At 43.5% G+C, this 21,079-nt stretch overlaps 1 protein-coding gene across 2 annotated transcripts in view; it reads left to right on the top strand.

The window, feature by feature from the left end:
* Positions 1-12,305, top strand: part of LOC104152917 (small ribosomal subunit protein mS27) — a 47,108-nt gene extending 34,803 nt beyond the window's left edge. For both annotated transcript variants that reach the window (XM_068926290.1, XM_068926292.1), the window contains 4 exons: positions 1,368-1,470; positions 3,757-3,899; positions 7,191-7,346; positions 11,909-12,305. In XM_068926290.1, coding sequence (XP_068782391.1) covers positions 1,368-1,470; positions 3,757-3,899; positions 7,191-7,346; positions 11,909-12,148 — 642 coding nt within the window. In that variant the 3' untranslated portion in view covers positions 12,149-12,305. The remainder of the gene's footprint in view (positions 1-1,367; positions 1,471-3,756; positions 3,900-7,190; positions 7,347-11,908) is intronic.
* The last annotated feature ends 8,774 nt before the right edge of the window (positions 12,306-21,079 follow it).

Below are 21,079 nucleotides of genomic sequence, written 5' to 3'. Positions count from 1 at the left end.
ACTGCTGTGAGCACTGCAGAAAGCCTGACCGGTCTTGGCTCTCCCAAGGAAGTTTCTTCCTTGGCTGCTGCAAGGAATCAGTGTGATTACAGCTTCCACTGAAAAGGGATGAAGGTTAAGTCCTTGCAATTTCTCTATCTCTGGAAGCCAAGTAGACTGGCTCCAAGAAGAACCTCGGCCTATAAAGTGCTGTTTTTCCAGTTGCATTTAATTTTCCTGTAAGTGATGCAGCCCTGTACGCTTGCATCCCTTTGCTGGGTCAAATAATTCCCTTGCCTGGCTGTCAGGTGATGAAATTTTGTGTTGGACAACGATATGCAAATATCATGAAGCACCCAGACAGAGACACAAGAAATACCGTACCTTGAAAAGACATCTCTGAATAACGCAGGGATCCAGAAGGCTGCAGATAAGTGCTTTTTAAGAGTCAGTGTACATCAGGGAATTTTTCAGAAGGTTTTTTTTCCTTTCACCAAGAATATTTTTTCCAGGTATGATACGGTAATAACAAGATACTGAGGTACCCGGCAGCAAAACCCAGTATTAGAGAGTCTGACCTCCTCCAATCTCTTGCCTGTCTTTCCACTATTTTCTTAGCAATGGGATTTGTTTGCTGAGAAGAGACATTTAATTCTTGAAATCTGTGTTTCTCTGGCCTTGAAAAACGTACTGTACTATCCCACAGCAAAACAAAATCCACACCACTCTTGTGGTTTTAGTCCGCTTACTCATTGGGTCCCCTTCTCCAGCCATCACTAGCAGTCTGGCTTGGACAGTTGCTACTTCTTTCTAGCTGGAGAGACAGCTGTACTCTTAATACTAGGCCATTGCAAAGTGGACATACAGCGGTCTTGGTGAGCTGCATATGTTCCTTTCACAGTGCAGGTTTTGGACATGGAGCAGCCCCTAGCAGCATATTCTTCTTTCAGCATTTTGCTATTCTAGTGGAGAATAGTAGAGCATGCATCAAAAGAAAGGGCTCCTCCAATACAGAAGCCATGTAATTTTGTTTTCGACAGCATTAGCCTGAAGCAATTGGTAAGACTTACAGAGCGGAGGCAGAGTCTGACCGGTGTAAAAATCAATGTAAACCTTTATCCCAAAGGAATCACGCCAACTAACTTCCATGCAGACTCTCAGCTGCTCACATTTGATTGTCTTCCAAAAATAATTTTTCCTTAGTATAAGTATACTGTTCCTCAGAATATATGTTCCTCAGTGTAGGCTGGTACTGTAACTTTGAACGCTTGACATGTTTAATGAATCTTTATTATTAAAGCATCTAGTGAAAACTCTGCGTGCTGTCTTTGACTGCTGCCATGTCGTGTTTGTCAAGCAAAACTTAACTTTGTTTACGTTATTTGCAGTGGGAAGAGGAGAGAAATCTTGGTGCATCATTGGTGCTTACAGGTCTAAAGCAAACAAGCACTGTGGGTTTTAGCTCCCAGCTGTATGGCTATGCGTTCCTTGGTAAGTTTTACTTCCCTCATAGTCATCTGTTCCCATTATTGTCCTTAGTGGCCGAATTAATTGGCATCTTCGCTGCATTAAAATGTGGTCAAGAAAAGACTAAGGAAAAAATAAAGCAGAAATAGTAGAAGGAACAATTTCAGAGTTAAGACTGAATCTGTTTTGTAAGGCTGGAATGCTAGTACCTATTTGAATGCTCTGCCCTTTATCGTGCTGTTCCACAAACTCGTTTAGGGCTCCCTGGAGGTTTGGACTGGCAGTTGAAAGGAGGAGGACATTCTTACAGAACAGTAGAGTTTGTTTGTTTGTGGACTAACATTTTTTTCTAAAAACAAAAATATGGGATTCCATAAAACAGTTTTAAAGTTATGGACAGTAGGCTTTATTTTTTTTTCAGTTACAGCTTAGGAGCTTCTTGAAATAATCCTCAAACCCAAAGAAGTTCACAGACCACAGCTTGAAAAACACTAATTTTAGAACATTTAGAACATTTGCTGCTTACTGCAACTCTAATGTTTCTACTGTGAACAGCAGTGCCTTTATTCCATATCTTTTATGGAGCCCTGATTGCTACTAGTAAGCTGTATTACTTAAAGAGCAGTTAGATAAGAACATATCCGGAACTGAGGAGGGGAGAAATGAGGAGGAAGGGATAGGTAATCCTTAAATTTAGGTAACCTTTCTAACTTTCAGAGGAATACAGTGCGGAGAGTTTTTGTCCTTCTCTGCAAAATTTTTGTTTATTGAACTTAATTAATTCAGAATTAATCATTATGCAGTTGTTTCATTATTGCATTATATTTTATTCTAGAAGTTACTGAAGGTGATAAAAAGTGGGCATGGTCTTTAAATGTAGCTTCAAAATACAATGTGTAGTAGCAGAATAAGGATGCTGTTCTAGTTTATCATGACTATAAGACAAAAATCACATGTTCAGTCGAAAAGGGAGATGAATATGAAAGTTAAATTGAAAGCAGATTTTCCATAGGGCTGTTTGCCGTCCTGTGGACATACTGATACAGATAGGGGGCTTTGCTCTCCAGTTGGCATTCAGTTTGGAATGTTTTTATGTCGTATAGATTGGTTGAGTAGTGGCTGATTTCAGAAATGCACTTCACTGTTGTCTGTGAGCAATAGTACTTGTTCCCTGACATTGACATTCAGTAGATCAAAAGCTATTTACTGTTATGTCACATATTTCACAGTCTTGCCAACACTAATGGAGCTGACCTCTGTAAGAGTGAAAGATGTCTACAGGCACAGAGTGGCCTCGAGCACCTTAGCTATTTTAATATGGCCATAGTCCATTTTTGGACTATGTTTTGTCTGCACACTTACTACCCTGCTTTCCCTAAACTATTCTCTTGCCTATAAAGAACAAGGTGTATTCTCACGGTTTTGCATTATTACAGCCAGAGTACAAATTAGATTGAGAACTTGGATACGTAACTCTATTAAACTACACTGAAATAGTGTTATTTGTTACCCCCCCAGTGACAAAATCAACAGCTTAGAGTGACAGTCGTTACAGATTAGTACTTACCAACTGGAATGTGACGTGAATTGCTTCTGTATGTCGAACAGACATTTCGGTGTCACTCTCAGTAGATAATCCACATTGTCAATAGTGCTGCGCAGGTCCTGCTAAAGTCAATGGAAACCTTGGTGTACAGGATTTCCTAAATTCAGAACCAAAATTTCAGTTTGGCAGGTCTCCAATATTTCCTCCCAGGAAAATCCAGCTAGAAATAGAAATACTGAGCTGTACAATTAGCGAGAGCATGTGCTGTTAAGGCTCATACAGTCTGGTCAATGACAATCCTATGTGAGGAGATCCTAATGGCCACACGCGTAAGTTCAGCTCCTCAGATTTAGTGCGCACATGCTGCACGGCCAGTCTTTGAAGGCTGATGAACACCTTGTTGGAGATCTTCGGGCGTTATGCTCAGAGCTGCTGTTAAAACTGCCAGACAACCAGGAAACCTGGCCAAATTTCTTCTTTTCCTTTTGGACAACACCAGAAAGACATATGTAATAGTATTGAAGTTGGGCGAAAAGGCACGTATACAAAGTAAGATCTGTCTTCATGTCTCCATCTGTAAACTATATTGTTTAATACATCCCTGGGTAATAGCAATTCTTCAGAGTAGCTTTGTAGAAAAGTTGTTCTTACCACAGATACCAAGAAACTTGGGGTAAATTTTTAAAAAAACAGAGCCAACCTTTATGGATTCCCTTAAGACTCAAGTGTTGAACTACTAACATTAAAGTATCGTTTCATCACAGGGAAAGTGGAGTTGAATAAAGGGCTAAGAGCTGTATACAATCTAATGCCACTGATGTGGACACCTGGATACTTGAATAGAGCCTTGCAAGTGATGGAGAATGTAGCTTCATTGTCAGGGGACAGCAAAATCTGCAAAGAAGCTGTAAGTATGAGGACAATAAGCCACTTAACAGAAGGAATTTCTTACAAGACAAATTCCAGTGAGACCCATTAATTCCCTGCCTTGCTAATTATATGATACTAGGCCTTTCCAGGCCCAGCAATATTTCAAAGGTCTTGGGAGGGCAGGAGAGGAAATAACATTTAGAACAGAACCACTACCTCAGTCGTCAAGGCAGCAGTGATGTCTATGGGCAGTTCTTTGGCCATCAGTGTCCACTATTACCACAAGCAATTAGAGCATATTCTTAAGCCTCCTTATCTAGGCACCTGACTGTGTCTCAGCAAGGAAATGGCTAGAGCAAGCTGAGCTCAGTGTATCCGGGGTGGGGGAGACGCCTTCCTTGCCCAGGCTTTTGAGCTCGCTCAGAGACATGCTTTCTAGCAGTGATGGTGAAATGTTGCATCTTACGCTTTTGCTGGTTACTTTGATATATTGTGTGCCCTTGAGGTGATGTCATGTCCTGAGTGTTGCTGGTCCAAAGGTGGTGCAGGGTGATTTGTAGGAGGGTTCTGGTGCTGTCAGATGGGGAGGGTGGATGGATGAAGGCTGTTTGCAAGGACAACACTGACTAAGGGACTGGACACTTAGGAGTGCTGTGGGCTTCAGGCTGTGCTGGGAAACCAGCCAGCTTAGGCAGAGTAATTTAGGAAACCGCCATCATATGGCTTGGCCCATAGAAACAGCACTGAAGCTCTCCTTCCCTTCTCGGTACGTTTTACTGAAGGGCTGTCAGGTAATGGGAGTCTTTCCTTTGCTAGCATCACTACTAGGCTTATGGTCTTTGCTTTTCCCATTGCTGGAGGGATGATGAGAATGATGAGCCTCATGTCCTCTCCTTGACATATAGAGACCAGGGCACTGCTCAGCAGCTTCTCCTGGCATTCCCTACTCAGAAGCAGCTCTATGTGATATTGGAGAGGGCGAGAAAGGAAGCAGCACGTGAGACCCCCCCCGCCACCACCACCATAGGGCATAGCTCATAGAGCTCATTCTAAGTACTTACTATTGTCTTACACATGAAACAACTCGGGGGGGGGGCACAGCTGAGCATAACGTTTTACCATATCTATCATTCAAGAAATTATGAAATAAGATTGTTGCTGATTACTCACCATTGCTGCAAGTGTCTCCATACAAATCCAGTAGTAGAGTCCCAAAGGCAATAGCTGTTAGAGCTACAGAGAAACTTCCCTGAAAAGACTTTTGGCCTGGTTTGGATTTTAGGTAGCAGAGTTAAAACAGTACAAGTCATGGAAGTTTCACCACGACCAAGAGCAGGCCTAGAGGGCTTGATATTAACAAAATGACTTTACTCCAAAGCATTTTTCTGACCCACGATGCAAAAAAGAAAAGAAGTAAAATATGTTGCTCCGTATCCTTCTCTGGTATAAACTAGTTGCAGTGGATCAATTTGCATCATCTGGTCTTTTCTACCTAAATGCTCGTTAAGATCTTATTGTTAAAAATCTGTACAGATATTTTTAATGATTATCTCCAATTAAAACACAATATTCACAACGATGAAGGACTAGTAGCACTGACCAGGTCAATACTGGGGTCAGTCAGCTGCCACTGAAGTCACTAGCAAATATGGTAGAAACAACCTCAGGTGTCTTAAACCCCTTTTTTCTATAGTATCCTGGGCCTCTCTTGGGTGAGATTCAATAGAGCTATTCGGTTCTTGTAAATTCATGTCATGGCATCGATAAATACCGGTTGTATTATATATACCATTATATATGCCTGCACAACAGCACAGTCCTTTGAGAAAGAGACTATCCTATTTTGCAAACTTGGTTCTTTTTCAAAATGAATGATTTTATCTTCTGGTTGAAGAAATTCCATTAGCTAAAAGAGAAGTTTTCAGAGGAGCTTTCTTAATTGTGCAGTTTTGGAGTAAGCATTTTCAAGTGATTTTGCCAGCCATTGTCAGAGTCACTTTTTCTTCAGGCTTTAAGCTTTCATCCATCTTTGACTGGCAAGGTGTTTCTATTCTCTGTGCCATTAATATCAAAACAACTAAACAGAAGTATTATTTTAGTATTATGCTATATTGTTTTAACTGTGAACAAGTAAGACAAGTAATACGTTTTCTGGAGATTCTCTGAGAAGCTCTCCAAATGAGAGCGTATGCATTGCCAAGCACACGTTTATGATTTTGTTGCTTATTTCATTCTGTTTCGCTATTGCTAGTTTAAAGATATTTTATGGTCCCATTACATTTCAGTGTAAAGAATGTGTTTTTTCAAATCAGCCTGGTTTTTATTCTTTAAGCATTATATATTTATGCTAGGAAAATGAAACCACAGATATCAAGAGTCTTTTTTCTTGCAGAAAGTGTCATAAGTTCAAAGGTTACACAGAGTTATTTGATCCTACTGATAAACATGCAGAATTAGGATTCACAGAAAGATAACAGCTCTTTGCATTTGTAAACGCTGATCTGTCTTTAAATTGCAGGCAGGCTGCATTCAGTAATTTCCGTTATAAAGATCATGTTATTTCCAAAACAGCAGCAACATCCATATAGCAGTTCCATCTTCTGCATCGATAATACATACAGAAATAATTTACCAAGTCTCTTAGTGAAGCTAATGCATTATTTTGATATAATTGCAGTTAGATAGGAGAGGGTGGTTCTCTTAGTACCTTGACATGAGAGCAACATGAAGAGGAAAAGGGTGCTGGAGATCAAAAAATATGCCTGTACCAGGATATTATATGCCTACATTTCCATTTTTGCTGTTAAATTATCAAACTAATGACAGAAGTGAATGTTCTTATTGCTAAAAAGATGGTTTCCCCCACCTGTTTTCACCAAAGAGGAATTGTGATGATCTATTGCAGATTTTATTGTTTAAACATTCTATAGTAACATCTTATTTAGATAAGTCTGTAATTGTATATCATGCTAGTGCTGTTATCAGTGTGACTACCATTTAGAGTTAGTATTTATGGCCCAACATCGGGCCAAGAGGAGATGTTTGTCTAATACCCGACACATCTGCAAATACCAGTCGCATCTGGGTTGCGGGGAGTTTTACTGTTGACAGGAGATTGGGGAGGGGGGTGGTCTGACCCAAGTACGATACACAGCACTTAACTCCTCCAATAATAAGCCTATTTTCTTTTAGAATTTGTTTTTCTTTTTATCTTACCGTCGCCTCAAAATACACATTCGTTCATGAGGTTGTTTGTAAATGTGTGGGCAGTATTGTTCAGATTGTATTTCTAAACGTTATGCTAACAATGACAAATATGATTGTTCAGCTTGATATTGTGGAGACCATTTTGCAGTCTGCCCTTGAAGCAAAACCTGATCCAGAACCATCAGAAGAAGTCAATAAATTAGAGCAGAAGTCACAGTGTACAGAGTCAGAAGAAACTGAGCAGTCTAAAATACCTGATTACTACAACCAATTCAAGGTAAGAGATTGTCTTTCATCTAATTACTACTAAGCTGTAGTAGATCTCCATAGCACATATCAGTAAGTAGATACACTCTCTTAATATGCTAGTAGACTGTCACCCCTTCAGTGCATCAGGAACACTACCTGGCATTTTTGAAACTGATGTCACGTTACGTTTTTACTGCCTTGAACAGGAAGCAGCCTTCAAAGAAATAAATGCTCAAGGCCACTTGTCTTTTGTCTGTCTGCTGGGATTTTATCTTCACTTTTCATACATCAAACTGATAAATCCAGATCCTGTTTGCTAAAGTGGTATGTCGTTACAGATCCATTATCTGACCTTGTACAGGCTTTTGTTCATTAAAATAAATTGTACTGGGGATGAGGCCATCCTGAATTTATTGTCCATTTATGTACATTATCAATAAGTAAGAATGTTGCATCCTATACTTTCGGTCTGGGGAGTGAGCTAAGGCTATAACCCCTTTCTTTTATCTTTTAGTCTTCACACTGCTGCTAACTCTGTGGAATACAAACAGTTGTTCATTAAGGCATAGCTGTATAATGAGCCTATTTTATTTGATCATCTCTGATTTGTGCTGTGTACAAATCAAATACTCCAGGTTAATATTAATCTGGCCTGTAGTTCCAGGAGTAGCGCTCTTTCCTTAGCACATCACTTTTCATTGTTGCTGTCATAGCCTTGAACAGTTGCTCTGGATACAGATAGCTGTTCTTCTAAAGAAAATTTAGAAGTTAGAAATTTTAGAAGTTACTTTTCCCTTCTTCAATTTTTATTTACATAAATTATTTACCACTAATCTTTAGATATCAAACTTGTTTCAGAGGATCTTAGAACTTTTTAATGAAAGTCTTTGGGAATCAGTGGGTGCTCAGCATGTGATAATTAATGCCTATGTGAATTGCAGTCCAGTGGATAAACAAAATTGCCCTTTGAAAGAGGAAGTGAGACATTTTTATGAGTCTCTCATTGTCTATCCTGCAAAGAAAATAATTCAGATTGCTTAAAATAAGATGTCAGTGCCAAATTGGGGACAGATTGGTGCCAAGTAGGGGTGTTTTCTAATCACTTCAACCTTTCCACAAGTTCCATAATTAACCTCAGTTCAGGCATTCCCTGGTGTAACAGTGAGTGCCTTGACATTGGGCCAACAAACCACAGTGTCCAGCCTTAGCTCTAAGGCCTTGCCAGAAGAGTCTGAGTATAAGGAAAAACATAACCCTTATGTGAGGTCTAGGCATCCAATAGTAAGTTTTATATAAAAGTAAGCCACATTTTGTAGTTGTTTAGACGAGACGAGAGCTCTCAGGTCCTTTCAGCTAAGTCTGGACAGGAGCAGCCAGTCTGCCTGCCCGAGTCCCAGGACACCTACAGGAGTAGTTCATAGGCCCGAGATGACTGTTCACTAGAAGTCTGTTAGTTCTGAGGCAAGGTGGCAGTTGTGAAGCACTCTGGTAATGCTGGCATTCACAGCCACTGTCCCAGCACAGACCCTCTGCCCCTCATATGAGGTAACCACACAGAAGTTGCACTTCTGCTGCTGAAGAGTAGTTTGTCCAGCCTTGCATTAGCCAGCATGTCCCAGTCTTCCCCTGGTGGTCAAATGCAACTGCTTCTATCGCCTGCTTACACAGTTCTCTTTCACAAGTTATACAACTGGGTATGAGTATTACTGATCCCTCACATCTCCGGAAGTCTTTACTTTACTCTCTCTTCTTATGCCCAGGTAGGAAAACCAAGGTCAGTAGAGTAAACAAAAATGTTACAAAATGCTCTTTCTTTATATGTGCCCACACCTATATTCTCTGTAATGACAACAGGAAGACGATCAGATTTTAGTGGTGATTTTTTGCCGGGTGAGTTAGTTCTGTTAATCTGTCCAATACATGCCCCTCTGCTGTGTGTTTGGGCATTATTGTTTTCAGGCTTCTTGCAGTATACACGTGGCTTAGCCAACAGCCTAAGCGCATAGAGGCTGCTTTGCCACGCCATGTCTTTCCTTACATTGTAACTTGCAGGATTTTCATGTGCCTGTTTGCTTCACATCATGTCATGCATGGCCATTGTACACGTACTTGAACTTCATGTCTACCTTCAACCAAAAGAACAGCCATTTGTAGAAGTACCTGGAAAAAACCATGTCAGCCTGACTAACAATTAGGATGTTGTGTGAGAGGCAGCATGTCCTTCATTTCCACTAAAACAAACAGGACTTGAGGGCATTTGGCTCTTTTCAGATAAAACCTTTGGAGCTGTAATTTGAACTCTGTGTCTGACAGTCATTCATGTTGTAATTACCTGTCTTCAGATACCATATACTTAGGCCTGCTATTTGGTACAGCATTCCTCAGGTAGTTCCTTCCATCTGTGTCAATGGTCAGTGGGCAAGCATTTCATCTTGTAAATGCTGGGTTCATATCAAGAACCAAGATGCACACAAACACCAGCTCTAAAAGCAGTGCTCCTTCTCTGACTGTCTGCATACAGAGCCCTGGAGACTGCTTATAAAAGTCAATGACTTAACCTTATAAGAATATGCCCTTTTGCTACCTGCAGGATGTACAGCTTGTCATTTTCCTAAATTAGTTTTACTAATATTTTACAGTAGAGCAGGGAGGATTACAGGAACTCAGTGGTACCAGTAAGGGGCTAGGAGAGAGGTCCTCCTAGTTCCCCAGACCATTGTATTTTTTCGAGTTCAATTTCATAGTGCTTAGGTTCAGCACAGAAACCCCTTTTTCAGGGTGTCCTCAGTAGTGGTAGTGGGGAGAGTCTGAATGATACAAGACAGACATTTAAACTGCATATTTAATCTGGAAGAATGAGGATAGTTGTCAGGAATTACATTCCTTTCCGAGACCAAAACTGCACTGTCTTTTCATATTTCTCCCTAGTGTGCCATATGCTCACTGACATCTCAAACAAAATACAGACAAATATACTTAAATTTTACAGAGTTCAGTTTTAGTCCAGTAGTTTCAAAGCCTTTTTTTTTCCCCTCATTTGTTTTCTTTCTTTATACATGAACTCAAAAAGCAGACACAGCCAAAAACCCAAGGCCCTCAGACCTGCATGCCTGCTGTTTTAAAGAGCCTTCTTTAATTTGCTGTCTGTCCAGTTCAAACCTTCTTGGGCTTGGCAATACACAGCAAAACCGTCATAGTTGTTTTGGCTGAGGCAGGGAGAAGGGGAGAGGCCTCAGAAGGGACATCAGTTTCCTGTGTGCTGCAGAGCAGAGCCCCAAGGCAGGAGCTGAGGACAGAAGTGGTTAGTGTATTTGCAGATTATGAGTCTCAGCATGGGCTGGGGTAAGAGAAACACTGCAGGCTAGTGGCACACTACCTAAGTAAGTTTCCGGTGGTAACTGGGGTGGAAGTCTGGATGTCTGTGACACCCAGAATTGCCGTTTTGTTTGGAGGTGAAACAAACCCCTATATCCTCTTCCATCGCTCTGCAATGCTAAACAGTAGGCTTTATTCAAAGGGCACGTGGATGCAGCATGGCGCATACCCTTCTTTAGGCCACCTAGTCAGTTCATTCATACGTTCTTCATGCATTTCTGAAGGTGCTCTGCTCAGGAAAACATTTTATTTAGAGGAACAAACAGAAAAACGTGTTCCTATCTGATGAATGAGCAAGGGGTAAAGATTCTGCCTGTGCCGTGTCATCTTCCTCCCCCAGGAACCTCCTTCTCCCTGACTGTCTGTGTATCTGTAATTTTAAGGCAATTAATCAGTTTCTTAGCGAGGCATCTGGCTAAAGATTCCACAAAGTCAGAAATAGTATCACTGAATGATTCATCATCTTAAGTGAATTAATATTTTTATGCTGCATAAAATCTAGATAAGTAAAGCTCAAGAAAGAAACATCGCAGTTGCCTCACTCAAGCATTGCTCTTAGCTACAGTGGTGTAATCCAGCATAGAATATCCCTGAATGAATATTACTTGCTTCAGCTCTGTTGTGCAGTCTGTGTAAGCATAGTCAAGCCTCAGATCACATTACTTGTTTGGGAGAAAAAAATCCAGTGGAATTTGGTGGTGGCTCACTATAGCTGCAAGGGCTCATGGGATCTATTTAATATTCCATTAGTAAGAGACCATTTAAAGTGATTTGCATCTGTTGAATAGGATGCTAACGCAGGCAGTGTGGAGCAAATCTTTACATCAGCTTTGAGTTAATGCACAAAAAAACAAGGTGTTCAGATTGTATTTGCTCTAGGTGCCTGGTCAGCTGATGAAAAAAGAGTTTTGTTTATGTCACGTAACTGAACTTGGAAAAACAGAGAATTTCAGAGCTCAACCAAAATGAAACTTGATTGTTTCAGTTTTATTGCTCAATAAAAACTTTATTGTGGAAGCTAGCATTTGAAGAAATGAAAAAAAATGGTATCCATTACCACAGTCAGAACACTTTGCTAAATAGCTGTGTACATGGGCCAGATAACTAACAGATAGATTCAAACAGCCCCAAGGAAAGTATTTTGTGGCTGATTATTTTGTGACTGACTGGCTCTCTCATTCTTCTCTCTCCCCACCAAATCCGTTTTTATGACAGGAGCTGTACTCTAAGCTGCATTCACTTGGCAAGGTTGAATCTGAAAGCCTGTTAACCCTGACCACCCAACTCGTCAAGGAAAAGCTGCCAGCATGTGAAGTGGAAGACATTGCAAAACATGAGCAGAAGCTAAAGGAGTGGGAGCAAGAACAAGCACTTCTTACTGAGAGAGAAAGAGAGATGAGAGAAAAGGCTAAGCAGGAACTGGAAGCTCGGAAGCTAGCTAACACATCTGTTTAATACTGGAACTCAAAGACTAATGTTACACATTCTTCTGGTAATAAACTTAAGTGCTCACTGTTATTAATACCTCATTTTAATCCTGCTGCAAACGTGTCTTTATGTGACTATTTACTATACGCAAATTAAACTATTTCCATTTTGCCTGTTTCCTGAAGTATAGCACATGTGGTTTAGAAATCATCATCCTGTATATGATATCTATTCCTCCTGTCTTCTGCCAGGCAGGGGGTGAGATGGAGACAGCACAAAGAAACAAAGGCATAAAAAGCAGCTTGCCTGTGGTGAAAGGTGTTGAGGGTGGAAGAAACAAAGGAAGAGGGAGGAATTTCAAACACAAGTTGTTTCACCAGGCATTTCTCACAGGAAAGAATAAGAATCCCTTGGTTACTCTGAACTTCAGACCCTAAGAGGATTAATGTATTGATTTCTTTTTTTTCTTCCTCCAGGCCCATTTGAAAGAATCAGACTAGTATACGTGGAGCTGGAAGCCTTAATTTAGACTATTTTTAAAACTATTTTAAAGACTTTCAGCTTAGAGAGTTAGCATGTACACAGGCACTCAGATGTACCTCCAAAAATATCTCCCTGTAAGGAAGCTGGAAATTCCAGACTTCACTAGCACTACTTTGTTCCATTTTTAAGGTCAATGGGGAGACATCCACAACCACCTCAGCAAGCACCAAAGAGCCTCATATTGCGTTGTAGCTGCCTTTTATTTTCTGGGCAGTTTAATGTTTTCTTTGACCTGATGCTGTGTCCATGTTCTGTTGCTAGTTTTCCCATGCCCTATCCTTCAGATTGGTAAGAGAAGGTAGCTGCTGACACTGAGCACAGAGCACAAGAAAACGGGAAGGGTAGGAGAGCTCCTGCACACTGGTTGAGTGCATCAGCATCCATCCCTGCTTATGTTCCCTTTCACTGCAGAATCTGATCAGCTGTAGCCTGCAGCTTTCTACAGCTCCTGGCAGAACAAGTTCCTTAAAACCAGGGAGATGCTAGCAACAGCTCTGTTGTATTGCAACCTGTTATGGTAACAATGGTATTCTGTCTCACTGTGCTTGACTGTAGCAAAGCGTTTGATAAGCGTTTCCAGTTTTATCATGCACCTGTCTAGTCTTACAGGTTCAAAACAGGTCACAAGTTCACTGTAAACCCAGTGAGAACACACAGCAGATCTCTGTGAACTTGTTTGAAGTGTAGGAAAAGAGCTTAGCAACAGCCACCAAATACCACTGGTATTCCCAGTGCGTGCTTTTACATCCAAGAACGTGGCAATAAGGTCTTTCACCCCCATCTTGTCAACGAGACCCATAGTTTCTTTCACATCTCAGGAAGAATACCGTCTCCAAGTGGATGATTTTGTAGCTGGCCTAACCAAACCAGCAGTAGCCTTTCCCAGGCACCTATTCCCTATCAAGTTCCCTTAAGTATTTTTTTTCTCTCCCCTTTCTTGGGATAAATAGTTCCTGGTTGCTAGGCGGTGAAGTCGAGAGTCTTAAGAGAGAGTGGGAGGCAATGACACTCTAAGAGCAACTTCCTTAAAACTGGCAGCGTCAAGTGATCTTCATTCCTAGTCCATCTGCAGGAGCCCGAAGCCTCCGTCACCTGTCCATGTATGTGGAGACTTTCAATACTATTTGGAGCGCAGCTGGCGCCCCCAAAGGGTCACAGTTACTCCTGTGTCACTTTTTTTTTTCTCAGCTCCTTGCTACAGATAGAGAAACCTCCTTTCCCACCTAGAGGCTCTTTTCTACAATGCCACACCATTGTAAGACCCTCCTGATCTTGCCAACACATGGCTTCTAGACACTACAGCTGTTGAGCCTGTGCTTACGAGATACTATTTATCTAGGCCACAAGGGGTACTGCTGTGTTTTTCCATGTTTCTTGCTAGCATCTGTTTTTTGGCAACACAAGGAGGCTGTTTCTGCCCTGCCTCCACCCTCCCTCACCCTGCTCAGTAGACATGCCAGCCCACTAATGCTAATAGAGCGCTAGCAAGCTGCTAGCTGCCATTTCCTCCCCGCCTCTGGCAGAGCAGGCTTCAGTTCCCTCACAACTTCCCCCTCCACCTTTTTAGCCTTAACTATGCTAACAATAGAAAGGGGAGGGGAAAAAAAATAATTCCCCCCCCCCCTCTGTGCTTTGAGTAACCTGATCGTTAATTAATATTACGGCATTACAACCTTGTTTTACGCCAGGCACTATAGGTTCAAATACGTTAAGCCTAGGCTGAAGCTGAAACTACTCTCAAGCAGTGCAGCTACAAGCTTTTATCTGGGCATAGGCTTTAAGTAAACCGCGGAGCATGCCAGTTTTGGGTAGCATTACCCTTCAGGAGCAGTTCTTCTGCACTGCGGGTAGACCAGGTATTCTGCACGAGGCCCAAGTCATCACCAATCTGTCCCACCCGCTCTTGGGACAGGAATTTCCCTACTAAACACTTTGCAGGCAGCTCTTATCTCTAGGGCTGGATGAAGGCAATCAAATCCAAAATCTCGCTGCAGTCAAAGCTGTCTCCCATGCACCCACGGGCCCCAGACCACTCCTGGCTTGAGAAGTCCTTAGTTTTGCCGAGCCCTATCCAATGCCTGACCCACACCAGGGCTCCCCTTACCTCTCCCCCCCCCCTTCAGGCTCCAGCCAACTATTTCTTCACCGTCCAGCACCTCTGTCTAGCCCAGGTCTCGCCACCAGCTCCCTCAGTAGCAGCCAGTTTCTGTCAAACCAGTGCTTTCTAGCCTCGCAAAGTCTCACATTCCTGCAAGCCGTAAGCCTACCTCTATCCTCTTGAATTCACCAGCACGCCGCTTTACCAGCTTTGCCAGCTCCCCTGCTGATCTCCCCCTCCTTGATCCCTCTTCATGTTCCTCCTGTACATCATGTCATGTTTATTCCCTCCCCCACAGCAAGGCCACGTCTTTTTGCCTCCCTGTCCCTGGTGGCAACGCACCAGGGGCTGTGCAGGCTGCAGCACAGCTCACCAAGCCCTGGGGCACCTCGAGGCGTCCAGGCCCCAGAGGCAGCTCCCCCAGGAGGTTTGCACTTCGCTGGGAAATAGAAATTAGCATCTGGAGTTATGTGCATGTGGGGTGGAAATCAAATAACAGCCTACAAGGTACGCTCTGCTTTGGTGCTCTCTCGCACCTGCCAGCTGTGGGGTGGGCTGATACCGGGACAGACAAATTGTGAGAAGGGGAGAGTCAGAGACCTTGGGAGAAGAGCACTGTTCAGGCATGTGCTCAGCTGCTCTAGGGAGACCCGGCCAACATTTCACCACATAGGCAGCAGCATGGAAAATAACAGAATAGCAACGAACTCAATTTGACTTACCTGCTTTTCTCTTCCTCATTCCAGGAAAAGGGAGCCAGAGTTGACTTGCACAAATAACATTACGCACACAGTTTCACAAACATGTTTTTCAAGTGCTTGCTAGCCTAAACTTAAAATCAGTTTGAACAAGACGCGCAAATTCCTCAGAGTGAAAGGGGGAACCAGCTAGTCACAAGCCTGCCCTGTGCTCACCTGTGGCTTGTGTGCTCCCCCCGCTAGCCATCAGCTGCTGTGGTACAGCTGGCGACACTGAGGGGCTGCACAGCAGCCATACACTACCTTTCATCAGCCGCTGCTCAAACAGGAGTGTGGACACCACGGGGAAAAAAATGTGGGTGCCTGTATATGTGTATATGTGTGTATACACATATACAGAAAGTGGTGTGTGTGTGTGTGTGTGTGTGTGTGTGCGTGCGCGCGCGCGTTTGTGTTTTCTACAGCCACAAAAACTGCTGAGTTCCCCCAGCCCTGCTCCCTGGCACTCGTCTGATGCGAGCTCCCTAGGAAACGCTCAAGCTTTCTGAAATCTTGCTGCTCTTTGCTGCACCATTTCAGACAGCTGCTTAGATGTTTCTGCCTGTGGATGGCACTGTCAAAAGATTTCCTCGAGGAGACAGAGCAAGATCTTTCTCGGTAGTAACAGTATCTCCTTTTTTTGGACCACCTCTCCCTCTAGAAATGTTCCTTCACATCCTGTTTTCGTTTGTGACTACAGCTGTGATTTGGATTAAAGCTACTGCAGTTTCGCCCTTGTCAGTTTATTTCTAAATCACAGGAGCATATCTTTCATCCTAGAAGTTCTTGAATAATTTCCCTACTCATTATCCAAGTATCTATATGGCTACAGGTAGAGAAAACCTCCTGGTGCTGGAAGCAGTACGATTGCATGCACAGTCACGGAGTTGTGCGTGCAGACAAGGTGACACCAGCCCGACTAACACCGGCGTGCACCTTGCTCCTGCTACAGCCTTGCACATCCCAGCGGCGCTGGTAGCTCCCCTGCTCCCTCCCCAGCCAGGGCAGGGCCCCTTCCCGCAGCGCCGCCCGCCAAAGGCAGCAGCAACCCACACCACCGCAAAGCCTCTCTGCTACCTAGGCATCCTTTTGGCTGCTGCTTGGAGAAATACCAGCTCCGTAAGGGTTAAAGCTGGCCCCTTTAATTCAAAAAACAGATCGCTGATTCAAATCCGTGGCAGACACCAAAGAGGCTGCTGGTTAGGTAAGCAAATATGTACCCCTTCCTCCCACGAGTGTCTCCGACAGAAGATTTCCGAAGCACTGAAGGTCGTTATCCATTATTCACAAGAGGAAAATTATATATTTATTCCCTTGTGGTTCACATAAATGTCGCCTGAAGCCCTTCACAGACAGGGCCTATTTCTGGTAACTCCTGACCTTGTCAACCTAAAATTCAGAGGGGTGCTCGGACCCGGTCAGGTGCCAAGTTTGCCGTGGCGGTGCGGCCCTTCCCGTGGTGTCGAGGGAAGGGATCGTCCCAGCCCCAGCGGGGCCTCACAGTGGCTCGATCCCGCGGCAGAAAAATGTAATTCTGGAATAGTGTTTTTTTAACATCAGTTTGGACCTGATGTCACCTAAACCATCCGTGACAGGATCACCGGCTACCGTGACCGGTGCCAAGACTCAAAGCCGAGGCACCGGCTGGCAAGAAAACGCGGGAGCAGCATCTGCTCCCAGGCAAGGCGCTGCCCCCGCGCACCGCGGCCGTGCCTGCACAGGGGGCCAGCGGCAGAGCCGGTTCTGAGGGCCCAGGGCGGGTAAAACTTTAAGGCTTCTCCATCTGAACAATTGCTATTAGAGCAAAACAGATATTAAGTCTGTTTTCGCTTGCACTGCTCTGAGTATTTGCATGAGCTGTTATGGATCGGCTCTCACATCCTTTGAAGTCAATGACACGTCTCGGGGGGTACAGGGAAAGACCTAAACTGAATATAAGAACATCAACAGTTGGCTGTCAGAAAGTTCCCATTTCTGCCAATGAAGTTATTTGTTACAATCTTTACAAATTCAAAGTCATGTTTACAAAAACAGAGTTGCACTATGGTCCTCAAGGGATGCAAGTTCTGCCCCACCGAACGGCATCCAACTCGGCAAGTACTGCTGTTGCCTTCGCTAGGCATGTTTAAGTAGAAAGTTCAACTGACCTTTGCAAAATGTATTTCTAGTCAAAATTTTAGCACATTTGTGGAAAATATAAACTTAATTTGTCAGAAATATAATTATGGGAAATCTTAGCATTACTGAGGGCAATGCTCTTCCACTGCAGAAGAATAACTACTGCTGACGTAAGTGACGAACAACCTGCGTTTGGGACAGCAACTCCTTGAAAAAAGACCCATAGCGAATGAAGTATAAGCAAAGAACGAGCCATTAGACAATAAGTCAAGAGCCATTTAAGATAGTAAATGCATTCAAGAAAACTGTGCTCTGGGTCAGCCTCCCCACAGAAATATATGTACCATGCAGTAATTGCAACGTAGGCACCAAGCTCTACTAGCAATTGTTACGGCCCTGACTCAGTAGCTGCTCGTAAACGTTGCTGATAAACTATAGTGCACCCAGCATGGTCTCAGGCACAGAATGGCATTAGAGCCTCATTGGCATGCACATTAGATTATCAAAACAACTCAGCTTTCAATGTATCTTGTTTATTGCCCGCTCCTGACAATTCACCCCTTAAATGAATTTGGAAAGAAACTTTCAAGCCTATTCTGATCTAATATACATGGTAACTGCTGCTCTAATTACGTCTTTGGAAACTGTAAACTCTTGTTGGAAATACTGACTTGCAGTCTAGGGGGTTCATATTAAGTATTTAAGTGACTTAGTGGTTCAATTTACCTTCAGCTGTGGAAGCTGAGAAAGTAATACAGCTGGGTTGAGATAACATGACATTTCTAAAAGTTGAGTTAAAATGAGCTTCTGAACCATAAGAGGTATACAGAATATAATGCCAAGGTATACAGCAATCGCTATATGTATTTAGATTTATTGATGTTAGGAGATGAGTTCTAGCTCTTTCACTTCTCTGCATAATTCGCAAGCAGAGGTGATGACTGGGCTGCAGCATGATATGTAAATCATGGCAGATGCAATCATTTTGCCGGTGCAGCTGCCAGCAGATGCCTGGTGACGCTCTGCTGCCGCCTTGCCAGCTGTTCACAGCAGGGCTGCAAACGCCACAACTGTTCAACTGCGGAGAAGTAGTACGTAAGGGGCAAGGGTCCCTGAAAAACAGCGGTGAATGCACACCCCCTCCAGGGGTTGGGCTGAATCTGAGGAAAATATACAGAGTAAAAAGGAGGAGGATGTCCTCAGGGGCCCCGCACCAGCCGTACCGGCCTGCCTGTGCGTGCCAGGGGAAGGTGGGGACCCGAGCAGCAGGTAACAGCCGCGGCGGTTGCTGCGATGGACGCAGGTGGGCAGTGGGGGTGCTGCACGAGCACTGCGACCCTCTGGGAAGCCGGGCGGCACAGCCAAATGTAGGGCTTGCTGCAACTACAGGGTGTCACCATTAACATGACTCAAGGGAACCCCCCCCCCCACACACACACACACACACTTCTAATCCCATTTTAGGAACCATGAAAAAGTACCATTTCTTCCCAACCCTAAAATACTAGAAATGAGTATTAAACAGCCTCCAGGTCTGGGTGCCACCAAACAGATGCCTCATTTTAGATATACCCAATAGGACTGAGGACTCTCAATTTCCTGCACCATCTGAAATATTTTACTACCTGCATAAAAAGTTGTTCATTAACAACACTAGGGGAAACAAAAACTCTTCTCCTCAGCAGGTGCATTGAAGAAAAGTGCTTTCATTTGGCTTCTGGAATCAGCAATGAAAATGCTGCAGACCAAAGCACGTATGTAGCTCTACCTGCGCATATCCAGAGTCTTGCTCTGCAATTACAGGAGACTGGTCAGGAGTGAAACCTGACCTGGTATGCTTTACGCTATCAGTATATATATTTTAGCTAGCATCAGGCTTCTCTACCACAACAGCTCAAAAAATCTCGACACAAACATATGCAGGATGATCCTGAGGGGTCAAGATTTGTAGCGCTTGACTGCCTCACCTGGTCTTTGTTTTGCTCTGCTTGGCCACACTGAGCCCAGCCCAAGCAGCCACACGGTACCTGTTTGTTGGAATTTATGAACGAAACCTTAGAAGTTAGAGACAGAAAAGAGTGCGCAAGCAGCACTCCCGTCTGAGGACGAAGGAAATCACGCGGTGCCACTGCGTCCCCTTGCAGCGAGCACCCTTCGCCCTGTGCCACGTGAGCCCTTACCCGCTTTCACGGGATTACCGTCTCCCACTGCCTCACTCTTCACCCACGGGAAGGCTGTAGGTGCTGGCTGTCACACCTCCCTCCCTCCAGCGGTCGTCACACGGCCATCACCGCTCTGAAGGCCTCATCTTACAGCATCCCTTTAACAGGAGCGGAGGACAAGCCTGCCACTGGCAGGAGTAAGCCCCAGAAGTGAAAAACAAAAACAGGGCACCACAGTACGGTTTCAGCTCCGACCGCAGCTCCTCCCGAGCGCGCTGTGCTGCCCGAGCCCCTTCGTCCCCGCCGCAGGGCCGGGCAGCGGCGCTCTGCAGGGTCCGCGTTCGCTGTTACCCTGCAACAACTGCCTGACTGGGGAGCGATCTCCCTTCACACCAGGAGGGGCTCAGGCTGGTGTGGCTTTATTGGCCATCTCTGACCCTGCCACTTGAAGCTGTACTTGCTGAAAATGAGGTGTTTTCTCACGCTGCTGAGCAATACAGAAACGAGAACAAAAAATAAAAGCCACATCATGGTACATCATGATAATGTTTTACATCACAAGATAAAAATAATCTTCTCCGTTTATTTTCTGATTGATTGCCAAACAGAGGTTGGTTCTTATCTAGCACTTAAATAGGGTCACTGCTCTTTTAAGGAAAAACCCATATACTGGATAATCATGACTGAAGGAAAGGGCAAACTTACAAATACATACACACACAAAGACAAGAAACATGTCGACACCACTTTACCACTTTTGTATTTTATTGTGGAACTGAGTTTGTTTCCTTTACATCAAATATCCTCAATGGAAGAGGGGATATTGCACACAAATATCATAAAAGCACTACATATTACTTTCACTGGAAACTAATTTTCTACATTAGATATGACTGGATAGAATAGAAGTGATGCAGGATTATAAGACATAATACCATACACAGCTGCAGACTGACACAAACACCATTCAGAACAAGAGAGAGGAGGTGTGTGAGGTGCTTCTCAGCCAGCAACAAGACTGCTCCTTTCCATAGTTTGGAAGATAATGGCTGCATGCAAATGCGTGAAAGCAGACTTCAGATTTGCTCTTTTACAGTTGTGATTACAGCCCAGTCTTGAAGAGGTAGCTCCTGCCATCGGGAGCTCCTAGCTAGTCTAGTGCAGAGAAGCTTTTTCTTTTTTTCTTCTTTTTTTTTTTTCTTTTTCTTTCAATATTTTTATGCCATGGTTTTATTTAGTTATTTCCTTTTTTAGATTTTTTTTGTAAAGTCACAACAAACTGACTTTTTTTTTCTTTTTT

Source organism: Struthio camelus, chromosome W (assembly GCF_040807025.1).
Source record: "Struthio camelus isolate bStrCam1 chromosome W, bStrCam1.hap1, whole genome shotgun sequence".
NCBI classification, from domain to species: domain Eukaryota; kingdom Metazoa; phylum Chordata; class Aves; order Struthioniformes; family Struthionidae; genus Struthio; species Struthio camelus.
The sequence above is the reverse complement of the archived record's forward strand: the minus strand, read 5'-3'. Positions and strand labels throughout refer to the sequence as shown.